Here is a 13,191-nt window from a genome sequence, read left to right as displayed (position 1 = left end):
TTATGAATTAAAATTTTATTGACAGGGAGCTTTCCTTATTGAATGGGTCCTATAAGGTACTAATAGAATTAATTGGGTCAACGGAACAATTTAAATGTGTCTAACATAACAGACACTAGTTATGTGAGACGCTTTTTTATTTGATAAGTTAGTGAATGATTTACCAGAATGATCTTGGATGTGAGTGGTCTTGAATGTTTTATCTCGCTTGCCGCTCGGGCAAAACTTCAAGTTTAACGAATTTTGACTTTTGATTTTGAAATTTTGTCCATGTGACAAGCAAGGGACAAAAGTTCAAGACCGCCTATTTCTAAGGTTGTTGAGCGTAATTCCCTCTACACGTTAGTAGACCCAAAGTTTGTGGATCCGCAAATTTGTGAGACAAACAGAAACCTCACACAAATTTTTCTGTCAATGATAACTGAATATCCTACGGTCATAAAAAATTATGAAATAACCATCGGATAAAATCTAGTACTCCTATGATTTATTTTAATCCAATCTTTAGTTTGTATTTTGAATCCTTGCTAGCTAATCGTGGTATAATTTAATAAACTCGTTATACATACTATATCATGGAACAACAATATATCAATTAATGAATGAATTACACCAAAACACAAAATTACCGATCATCAACACCCTTTCAATTTCATTACCTTTAAAAAAATGCATATTTTAATTTTTACGCTAACTATCTCATTTTTGTACAAAACACTAAATAGCCGATAAAAATAGTATTTACATTACAATCTTGCATTATTGATCTTTGTCTTCCCCCCCCCCCCCCCCCCCCCCCCCATTTTGGATGATCTTTGTCCTACAATTTATGCCTTACTTATTTCTAAATTAAACAACTCCTAGTAGCATACAAATTACATACATTGTTATTATATAGTATTAACTAATTCTGTAATTTAAAGTTTTTAAAAATGTTTTATCATGAATTTGTATTATTGCAATGAATTTTATATTTATTGACTTGAAATTTTGGATCCAACCTATAAAAGTAACTAATTTTCATAATGACCTATTTAAATTGATACGGCTGAAATATTGCCACGTCATCAACCTATTTAAATTCTCATTGGAGCATACATATGATAATGTTTTAGGTGGGGCCTACTTGGTTGTGTGAAAAACGTGGATCCCCTTGTCAAAGTCCACCATGTGAGGCATAGATATAACATGGTATGTGAGGGAATATTGTATTATAATTATATTGTGGGCTCCATCACTTTATGCTCTTCCTCGTCTTGCTTTCTTCTTCCACGTTTTTTGTCATTTCTCTTTCCTCTTTTTTCTCATTTTCTTTTTTTGCATCAATTTTAAAATCAATTTTATTATATGCAGATCAATTTTTTTAAGATATTCTTCCGTTTTATTATTTACCTTTTCAATTTTTTATTAAAAAATCAGTTAAACTCCGTAAAGGTTTAAAAGAAAATAATTGGCACTCAAAAAAAAAATTAATGTAAAAACTGATAGCCAAATATGAAGCTATATTCTGTACCCGGGAAATTTAAAGTTCTAAGTGTCATCAAAGTAGACCTTGAATTTAGTGGTGTGCAAAAATCGGTTTAACCGATAAACTGAACCGAAAAAAAAAATTATTGATTTAGCAATCTATTTGGTTAATGATTTTTTAAGTTCTAAGTTTTATAAACTTAAAATTTGAAATCCAGTGAACTTAGAACTTAAAAAATCATTAACCAAATAGATTTCTAAACCAATAACTTTTTTTTTCGGTTCAGTTTATCGGTTAAACCGATTTTTGCACACCACTAAATTCAGGGTGTACTTTGATGACACTTAAAACTTTGAATTTCTCGGGTACAGAATGTAGCAACTTTGAACAATATATACCAAAAGAAAAAGGAAAAAAAAGAATTCTAATAAATTTTCTAAGGTGATTTTACTTTTAAAAGCATCCTACATTCATTTTTGCTGATCAGTTTTTGCATTAATTTTTTTTTCTTGGAGTGCCAATTATTTTCTTTTAAACTTTTATGGAGTTTAACTGTTTTTTTTTTTTAAGAAAAAATGGAAAAGATAAATAATAAAACGGAAAAATATCTTAAAAAAATTTGATCCGCGTATAATAGAATTGATTTTAAAATTGATGCAAAAAAAGAAAATGAGAAAAAAGAGGAAAGAGAAATGACAAAAAGCGTGGAAGAAGAAAGGAAGGGGAGGAAGAGCATAAAGTGATGGGGCTCATAATATAATTATAATAAAATACTCCCTCACATACCTTGTCATATTTATGCCTCACCCATTGTAAAGTTACTTACAGAAAACTAAGAAATATCAATGTAACATGACTAGGGGTGTCAAAACAATTTTAAAAACCGGTCGAACCGACTAAACCGAACCATATCGAAATGATTTTTAGATTTTTTACTTAAACCGAAGAGAAATCGAGACGATTGGAACGGTTTCAAAAGTCTAATTTTGGTGATACACTATAGAGTAACCGAAAAATTGATATGATACAAATTTCTAAAAATAACTGACCGAACCGAACTATTGAAACCCCTAAACATGACATCCTTCATGGATCATTATTTATATTTAAATTTAAGATATGTTCATTATTTTTAATATTATGAATAAATAATATTAAAAAAAAGAACTCAAACTATATACATATACATTGATCGCGTAAAAAGAATTAATCTATCAAGACAATTTAATTTACTACAAAAGGTTATTACTTTATCTGCCAAATTATCATACAAATTTTGCAACACATTCACTGTCAACAGACAAAACTTGAACTTCTTGGGCATCTCCAAAAAATGGTGCAAACACCAAAATGGTGCAAATTAACTCCAACCCATTGCACCATTTCTTGCACCAAAAAAGAATATTTCTTTTATATTCTTCTCTCTTTTATATTATATTTTTTTTTACTTAAATTTTATTTTTAATTTCATAAAAAAAATCCCTTTTTTTTCTGTTTTACATATCCATCCATGTAATTCATAATCCTTTGTTATATAATCATTTAATATAAAATTATTTTATACTATAAAATTTTAAATAATATAAATTGTAAGCAAATATTACACTTTATACATATTAATGGATAATTCAAATAAAAGTGAAATCATTGATAAAATATAATTAAATAAATACAATTACATTAAGGTAGAATTTATTTTAATTTCTACATAAATATTCAACTTCCATGATTAGGACGTTGCTCCCATAAATGCTCTACTAATGCATTACGAAGTGCAAAATGAGCATCTTTGTTCTTAATTGTTTTTAGAAGGCTATAAGAAAATTAAATGGTTGTGTACGTCAAGTTGAAAATTTGCATCCTAGTGGTGCTTCAGATAAAGATATTGTGAGTATTTATTTTGTAAATTTTTATACTTTATTTGTGTTATACCTCTTTTTAAACGGGTCAAATCGGAGTACAACATATTGGTGATTCCCAAATTATTTAACTTAAGGAGTCGCCACCTAATTATTTTAACGGTGAATTAGGACACCTAATTATTAACTAAGGTAAAGCTAAACTAAACCTCTGTTAATTGTCTGCTTAATTAATGTGATTCTAGGTAAGGATTCTTAATTATCCTAAAGAGAAAGGGTTAGACATCCTTTAAGATCCATTAAATACGATTGACCGGTCAAAACTTAAGTTAGTTAATTAAGACTAAAAAATACAAATATAGCAATTTTAAATATTTAAGAAAACAGCTTATAAATATTATCAAGATTGCAAATGGGAAATATAGAATGCTATTTAAATTAAATAAGATAATAATATGCATAAAAGGCTTAATTATAAGTAAACTAAAGAAAGCGCGGGATTGTGCGACGTTTTGTAAATATTTAAAATAACTCAATGGCTAGATATTAATTGATTTTAGCAGCTTAGGAGTATAGACAAGATAAATAAATAGCTAATATAAATTTGAAAAAACAACTTTATAAGCAGACTCTTTTCTTTAGTTAAATTAGGCACTTGGCGAAAATAAAGACTTCGAAACATTAAAAGCTTATTTTTTCTTTCAAAGATATACTAAAATACTTCCATTATTATAGAAATAACGCCCATTTTTTTTTCAAAGATATACTAAAGTACTTCGTAAAATGAATTAAAAACATTTCCGTTATTATATCGAAATAGCGTCTGTTTTCCTTTCAGAGATGTACTAAAACATTTCGTGAAATAAATTAAGATATTTCCAGTATTATACCAAATAACATCCCAATTAGCCTATCCGATTAAAAGCTCTCCTAGAATCATAAAATGAGCCAAAAACATTTTGTTATTATATCGAAATAAAACCCAATTAACCCACTAAGTTAGGTGTTCTAAGTAGTCAAATAATCACACATAAGACACACAAAATTAACTAAGTAAAGCGTATGTTAAAAAATGCAACAGCCATTCTCGCCTTCTCCCTATTGCTTCCGCCCGGATTGTTTTTTAAAGGGGAGAAGGAGAGACCCGAATAAGAAATTTCGTCTCAATCATCACTGGAATTTGTTTCGGCCAAGCTTAGTGAACTAGGAACACGGGTGGAGCAGAAATCATTTTGATCTAGCAGCGCAATTAAGTCTCATTTGAGACTCCTCGTGACTCCGGATGCCATGCAAAAGAAGAAAAGAAAAAGAAGAATTAGAGCGGTGACATGATTCTATAATATACAAGATTTTACAATTGGCAACCCACATAATAGAGCAGCTTCAAAATTCAAAACAAGCAAGTGACTTATTTATACGTTATGCATATTTGAGTATACTTCGTATATACACATCCATAAGGATACCTAGAAGGTTAATATTGGAAAGCTTTTGCCCCCCTCTTCCCGATGTTGCACAAGTTCCAAGGGATTTCCAGGAATCCCAGGCATGGCTAACACCGGGGAGGGTTCAAGCTTAATCCATAATGACCCACTAATCTCCCCATAAATGTATTAGCTAAGGTATACTGGTCGTATACATACATATACATAATCAAACACAATATACTTGCAATGCACAAACATATGTGAATTTAAACAAGCACAAAATCATCACAGCATTCATACAGATCTGAACCCTTTATTCATTCACTATTTTTTAATACGATTCAAGACACCAGCAGCAGCTAACAAATATACCAGCAGTGAATCGGCAAACTCAACAGCAAAATAATGACCTCTTTTTCTTATTTCAGCAGCTTATACACTTAAAGGAACATCACTATCACTGGGGCAAATTCCAGTTTTTTTTTTTTAAAAAAAGCATCAGTTCAAATCAATTTCTAGTTTATTAGAAACCTATACTGAAGATGACAGGACACAGAGTCATAGGCAGCGTACAAATGAGTAGAGTAGCGGACCTTGAAATCCCCTTTTGAACAAATGATACAGACATGCATTACACACAATTTATTTAAGACACTTTCCAGTAAAAGAATAGACAGATTCACATAGGTGTCGCATGGTATATTTCTATCATATTTCAGCCAAAATAAGACCTCCAACATGTACAAGTTCCACAGATTACCTAATGAGTTCATAGACACCATGTTTTGTATTTTTTTTTAAAAAAAAAAAACTCTAAAAACCTTTACATGCATTCTAAGACTCAAAATTCCAGACCAGTTAGCAGGATTAAAACAGAGTCACATATAGGTCTTAGTATCAAATAGAAGTTAGTCTATCTTCAAAGAAGCAGTTCCTTTTTTTATACCCCAGAGATTCTATTTTTGTCACTTTGTATACTTAGCATCTGTGAGTACAATGCTGAATCTCAAATAAGTCATCGTAAAGGAAACAGTCATAGGCATTTTTTCAGAGTTAAACTAGCATCAATAGGGTGCATGGATCAGACAGGGGCAAAGATCAGAGAGCAGCTAAGGCTGATTCAAGTTACACTTAATCATGCAAAAGAGTAAGTCAATATGTAAGTAAGCTGCAGACCAACAAAGGGGACACCATGACCAAGGAACAAACATTCTAGGCAAGCATGGACAGAATTTTGAAGTTTAAACAACTGTGGGCACACATTTACAGCTCATTCCATGCTCTAAGCAGAGCAGAACAGGAGGAAGAAGGAAATGGAACAACAACCAGAGACAATGATGTACACATGATATGTAAATGGTCAAATTCTCTCAAATTTCACACATATATCAGTCAAGTCCCAGAGGAAATTAAAGCAGTCAGATTCTCTTGTTCAGGAAGTATACACTCAATCAACTAAGCATATTGATAACCAACTTACATTATGCAGGAGCCAAAATAGAATAGGCACGTTCAAATTCAAACAACAAACCAAATGTCATTTAACAGAACTAAGTGACATATCAGACTCTAACATGGATACTATGGACAAAAGTAACATGGAACTACCACACTTACAGTCACATCTAACATGTTTTCAGAGTTAAACATTCCATCCAAGCTTAGCACATAGTGATTCAATACAAATCAGGACTAGGCATGCTCTAGGCTAGTAATGAATGCATAGACAGGACACAAACACTCATCAAACATGATTAAGTTCATCCCAGCATGATGTGGACAAGGTTAACATATCCTACTTAAAGGATACTAACAACATGATGGCTATACCAAAACCTACGTAATCAAGCTAGAACAAATTAATAAACCAATCATAAACTGAAACTTAATAAACTCTAATCATACCCACCAAAACTAAACATATAATCAGCAGATAACTAAAACTAAGCACATAATTAACACATCTATAAATATTTAATACTGAAAAGGGAGGAAAATTATTGACCTTCTTCGGGTGGGTGCAGGGTCTCCGATATACACTCGAACACTAGGAATTCCGAGCTTGCATGCGCTCAGATTCGGAGTAATAGCAGGGACAGAAGAAAATAAAATGATTTAGTATTTTTTGAATGAGTACCAAGAAATATTGAACTGAAGAAAATTAGTATTTTCAAAGGGAATCCAGGCGGCTAAAAACTTATCCCCAAATGACTTAAGAAGCGATTATTTATAAGAAGATTTCTAGGGTTTGCTCGAATTCGAAATCTTTGGGCGGGATTTCTTGGTCCAAACGTTTGGATTTTTGTGGGTATCTCGACCACCTGACCAAAAAAGAGAGAAATGGACAAAATTCATTAAAGCTTTGTACCCGAAAATGAAAAAGAACTGATAAAGAAAAGATTTGAACTTCACAAATGGACAAAATCTCATTAAGGACTCAGATCGGAAAGAAAAAAAAAACAGAGAGAGGAAAACTCGCCTCGTCAACGTTGAACCCTGATGGAGCATTAATTTCTTTCCCAAATCGACCGTGCATGGTCTGCGGGGGTGAAAAGGGTTCTGCGACGTCGCTACTTTCGTCGAGGAGAGAGAGAGGGAGGCGCCGCGGATGAAAAGAAAATGGAACCCTAGTTGTTTGCTTTAAACGACGAGTCGGTTTATTTCAAAATGGGTAGTGGGCTGGTATATTTTGGGTGACAATGGGGCCAGTCCAAAAAAAATTGTGGGTTGATTGGGATGGATGGGCCCAAAATTCGGCTAATGGATTTAAAATATGGGCTGGGTCATTGTACGAACGGACTTCTAAATTTAAACGAAGGATCCAAGTTAATTAACTATATATTAACGTGTGCTAAAAATATTAGCTAGTATAAAAGTATATATTCATTAGTACTCAGATAAAAATAAAATTACATGATAACGTAATAGCCGTGTGATAATATTTTTTAAAGTTCAACAGTAAGTAAATTCTATTGTTTAATTGCACAAAATAAATGCGATGCGTGTGTGCATAAGACGGTAAGTAGAAAATGTTAAAAGTGATCATAATGCAGATCATAATAATAATGGTAATAATGATAATAATAATAATAATAATAATAATAATAATAATAGTCGTAGTAGTAACGGTAATAAAATAAAAAATAATAATAGCTAATGACTATAATAGGATAATGAAACAATGATATTAATAAAAAGCTAATAATTGTAGTAAAGTATAAATAATTATTTCTTAAATTGTCAAAAATATTAAAAGCGTAAATAAATATTTTGGAGGAAGGGCGGGACAAAATTGGGTGTCAACAATTTGTATATATTTACTTACAGTTTCCCTTCATTTTTTTTTTAAAATATTGCAGATTAATCAAGCAAAATGTTTACTTATGCAAGATCCGAACTACAAAAAAGGTTTTAAAGTTGATCATGTGTGGGATATGATGAAAGATTTTGAGAAGTTTAAAGATGTCGATGCTGGAAGTAAAAAAGTTCGAAAGCAAGGCTCTTCTTATATATCATCGGAGTCTGAGACTCCTACTCCTGATTCACCTCTAGTATCATCTCCTAACTTATCATCATTTTCGCTAAATTTGAATGAGGATGTTGCAGGTGATTCCACATCATCACAACGACCTATTGGGGTGAAGAAAGCAAAATTGAAGAGAAAAATCGAAGAAGTTTTTTCATCTGCTATGCAAATGGTCCAATCAGAAAATAATCGGCTTGTTGAGTTGTTGGCAATGTCAGGTGCAGACAGGCAGCGAGATTTGGAGATGAAAGATAGAGCTTTGAAACTAAAAGAATTTAAAGAAGAAAATAAAATTTTATTGTCGAAATTAGATTCTGTTGGTGATCCAAATATTCGTGAATTTATTCGACAAGAACAAAAACGAATAATGGATAAAAGAAGTCAACAATTTCAACAGCCACAACCACAACAATCCTCTGCCCCATACACTCAATATTTTAATGATGTTGGTGGATCTGGAAACGACCTACCAGAGTACTAAATTACTGTTATAATTTTCTAAATTATTATGTTGTTTAATGTATTTTCAATTTTAATGTATTGAACATTGTTATGTTATTGATCATTGTGTTGTTATTGAACATTGTGTTATAATTGTGTTATTTATTCGAAATTATTATGTTATTGAACATTGTGTTATTTATTAACAACATATTATATTTTATACTTGCACTTTTCATTTTTGTGATGGTTATATTTTTCAATACAATTATAACTTATAATAAAATTAACTTACAATTTTATATAAAATAATATATACGAAAATTAATTTATAAAACTTACACTCCAAAATTAAGATGTAAAATTAATATTATAAGATATTACATAAAAAATAATTAGGTATATTAGGAATCTAAAATTATAAATTAAAATTTATAATATGTTAAATTAAAAGTGTTATATAATAAAAAAAAATATATTAATGAATAGTAATGGTGTAGATGAATAGGTATATTAGGAATCTAAATGTAAATATTAAAATTTATAATATGTTAAATTAAAAGTGTTATGTAATAAAAAAATAATAATAAATTATTGATGAATAGTAATAGTGCAATGAATATTTGGTGCAACACTATTCATGCACCAAAATGGTGTAAAAAATAGTGCAAGGTTGGAGCTCCAAAACACCATTTTTTGCACCAAAATAGCATTTGGTGCAAAAAATGATGCAAAGTTGGAGATGGCCTAATAAAATGGCTTTAGTCCCTCCTTCCTTTTTTAATATTTATTTTAATTTTTAAATGTATTCATCTGAAAGTCAGAGTCAACTGCTTAAGAAATAAGAACAGGTATGATCCGGATATATATAATATAATAAAATAAAAATAAAAAAGAGTTTGATCCGCAAAAAGAAAGATAAGCTATGTAGAGTGGTGTGGACAATTGAACTTTATATCCTCAAGTAATATTTAATTGTCCCTTTCCTTTAAAATTTTATTTAGGAGATACAAAAGTCTGCCATGATCAAAAGGCAAAACTGTTAAAACCAACGTGAAAGGACTATTACACAGAGTGCCAAGTGCCAAGTTCCAGTTCTTGATAATTATATGTTTGTTTTTATTGTATATATTCTCAAGTTACTATATAAAAAGTGGTAAAAAAAAAAAAACAATAACGTGATAACATAAATCATTGACAATATAAAAGGTGATTATATCTTCATGGGACTTTGTAAATTGTAATGTTTAGTCATCGATCGAAGGCCTTTTCTTCTATTTTTGTACTCCCCTTAAAAATTAATAAATGAAGTTTTTATTTTACCACAATACTCATATTAATAGTGTATAGTCTCAATAGACTTAGAAAATGATTAACTAATGTTAGGGGTAAAACGAGAAAAATATTTTTGTCTTGTCTCTTAATATGACTGTCACATTTTATTAATCACCAAAGTAACTCATTACAAAGGCAGAGCAAACATCCATTCTGCTCATCTAAAGTAAACAAAACACCTAAGTTACATTTCTAACTTAGAACCAAAGAAACTATAGCTCACAAACATACTCAAATTGCTTACTCTCCCTTGCTCTGATGCACAACAATGTTTGTAATATGTGAACCAACTTCTCCCTGCTTGTGCATTTTGAAAACTCTAGCATTCCACTCACCCCATACTTCATAGATCACTGTTGTAAAAGCTGCTTTAAGTAGCACACTCTTAGGAGCTCTAGTCTTACTAGCTTTCAGCATCCATTTCCACTCTCGTTCACATATCAAGATAGTTTTTTGCCATTGAAGCCAGTGTAATACATCCCTCCAAACACCATTAGAATAGACACATTCAAGCAATAAGAGTTGCAAAGTTTCAGCTTGGTCACCAGACAGAACACAATTAGTCCATTGATAGTCATGCCCCATTGGACCTGAATATCCTTGGTTATCAACTTTCTCAGTAGAGTACTCAGCCAGAGTATAAAAGTGTGTTTAGGCCAGACTGCATTATGACAAACCAATAATCTCCAAGGTACATTAGTAAACTCACCTCTTAGTTGAATATTTACTATTGTGGCTACAGTCAAATCTCTTTATAATTGTCATTCGTTATAACATCATTTCACATAACAACTCGATTTTCTCCGAAACCAATTTTCATGTTATATTTTATTTCTATATAACAACATTCTACCTGTAACAACAGTGACATTCATTATCATGATACACTCTTTGTAAAATTACTTCTATATAACAGTTATACTGAAATATTAATAATTTATTAGTCTTTTAATTTTTAATTAATGAGATATGAAAATCTACTAAGATTTTAAAATTAACAAGTCTATTGTTTTCGTTTACAACATAAAAGTACAGAAAAAAATTATTTTCGTATTTTTGTTTATAATAACTAAATGAGATCTAAACATCAAATGTCAGTATACACACATAACAATATCTCACTATAGGAGCAACGAAATTTTTCGGGACAAATGTTGCCATTATTTACTAAAAAGTCGGAGAAGTAAAGTTTTTGGTCTTTAATTAGTTTGAATATGCCAACACGATATTGTTGGTAAAAGGTTAGAACAATATTGATCAATAACAAGTAAACCAGAAAACAACTTATCAAATCACCGTTGCGTTGTGGCAAGTCACTACCTTGAAAGAGATTTCAGACCGATTACGGTGCAAATCGTTTAGCCCGTTCACTCCCCAAGATTGCACAACACTTCCAAACACTTGCACTAGTAGCTGAAAATTTAGAGTACACAAACTTATTTGCCCAGAAAAATAGAAAGAGAAAAAGAACTTTAAATGAAAAGTGGGGATTTTCGGTACGTTGAGAAGAGACCTCTAAACCTGTTTATATTGGCAAACGAAATCGATTAGCCAATAGGCTACACCTAAATCAACTTTCTTTATCCATTATCTTCTGCAATGGTCCATTACATTCACACACTTGCCAGATCTATGTAGTAAGCCAGAAATATCCTGATTCTCTTATTCCAAATTCAATTAAACCCAAAATATTTACTACTCAATAAATCCAAAAAGATACTCCCTCCGTCTCAATTTAAGTATCTTACTTTCTTTTTAGTCTGTAATAGTGTCTATTCTTATATTTAGTAAGTTAATAATTAAACATCATACATTGCAAGTGTATAGCCACAAGATTCAAAGGACATTTTAATACATTACACACATTTTTAATTTAGGACCATAAGATTGGAAAGTCTCTTTTATTTCTTAAATTTCGTGTCTAAGCAAACTAAGACACTTAAATTAATATGGAGGGAGTACTCTTTTTCACACTGATATTTTTGCATGTCAAAATGAATGAGCCTCAATAGAGCCAAACAGATATTTAAAGATCCATATAGTCCAACTTAACTTTGTAATTGAGGTGTAGTTGATTCATTGATCGAAAGAAAGGGTGTGTTTGGTATGAAGCAAAATGTTCCCTAGAAAATATTATTTTTTCTAATGTTTTTTTTTTTTTAATAAAAGTCCACTAGGCTTTTGGCCTAGGGCTAATTTTATAAATTTTATCAAAAAATCCAGAAATTTGTACAACTCTAGCCAAAAGGCTAATGAAAATACAAAATTTAAACTAATGATCAAATTAAGACTTATAACTTGTCTTAATTTGATATTACAAATTGTTAAAAAATTACTAATAGAATGAAATTTGAAATAATTGCTCCATAAAGAACTTCTGTTTCTATATCTCACATGCTCTATATTTGGCCTTCTCTATGCACCAAGGCAGTACATTTTCTAACTAATGACCAGTTCTCAGTAGGATGAGCATCCCGGGGTGCTAATACCACCAACTAAGAAACAACCACTAACTAGAAACTGTATGCCCATGTGTACTCAAGAGGTCTGTTGTGTTCCATGTGCTCAATCATTTGGAGCAGTAATTCCACTTCATGTCATTTGTCAAAAGTGCCTCCAACCAGTTGCAATTTATGCTGGTAAAACTTCTCAACATCCTGATTACATTGTGTTTCGCTGCTTGTTGGTATTCCTTCAGTGTGGTTGTTCTGTGGTACCTGTTGAATTAAAATCCTCCATTTATGTTAGTTTGTGTACCTGCAACCATTAGCAAACAGTTAGTGTAAACCAAATCCTTCACATTCTCCTCCCAAAGGATTTGAGTGTGAGGACCTCCTTTTCTCCCACCTTCCCCCTATATTCAGTCTCCTTAACATGATCTAATTCTTAGACAGGGCAGCTGTAATTTGTCACTGTTCACAATTCTTTTACAGTGGTTCTCCATGTCATGAAAGAAATTGAATTGTATGTCCCCTGTGTCCAAAGCTAAATTAGCCAAGTGATCTGCTAATTTGTTTCCTTCCCTATAAATATGCTCTATCACCACCACTTTTTCCTCACTTATTCTCCAAATTTCTTCCACCATAGTAATGATTTGCCAAGGAATTTCCCATGTCCTTTGAATAGAGTTCTTCA

General features: G+C 31.2%; 1 protein-coding gene across 1 annotated transcript; it reads left to right on the top strand.

Annotated features, from left to right (window-relative positions):
* Nucleotides 1–5,830: 5,830 nt before the first annotated feature.
* Nucleotides 5,831–8,761, top strand: LOC132639251 (uncharacterized). The gene is made up of 3 exons (XM_060355713.1): nucleotides 5,831–5,901; nucleotides 6,024–6,093; nucleotides 8,114–8,761. The coding sequence occupies exons 1-3, from the start codon at nucleotides 5,831–5,833 to the stop codon at nucleotides 8,759–8,761; spliced, it is 789 nt and encodes a 262-aa protein (XP_060211696.1).
* The last annotated feature ends 4,430 nt before the right edge of the window (nucleotides 8,762–13,191 follow it).

The sequence above is a fragment of the Lycium barbarum genome, chromosome 5 (assembly GCF_019175385.1).
Source record: "Lycium barbarum isolate Lr01 chromosome 5, ASM1917538v2, whole genome shotgun sequence".
Lineage (NCBI taxonomy): Eukaryota > Viridiplantae > Streptophyta > Magnoliopsida > Solanales > Solanaceae > Lycium > Lycium barbarum.
This window is presented reverse-complemented; position numbering and strand designations above follow the sequence as displayed.

What these genes read in the sequence shown, in the direction of transcription:
- LOC132639251 (XM_060355713.1), top strand. Translation starts at nt 5,831, where the DNA reads ATGGATCAGACAGGGGCAAAGATCAGAGAGCAGCTAAGGCTGATTCAA. An exon ending in ACACTTAATCATGCAAAAGA is followed by an intron (nt 5,902 to 6,023) that starts GTAAGTCAATAT and finishes ACACATTTACAG; the next exon opens with CTCATTCCATGCTCTAAGCA. An exon ending in CAACAACCAGAGACAATGAT is followed by an intron (nt 6,094 to 8,113) that starts GTACACATGATA and finishes AAAATATTGCAG; the next exon opens with ATTAATCAAGCAAAATGTTT.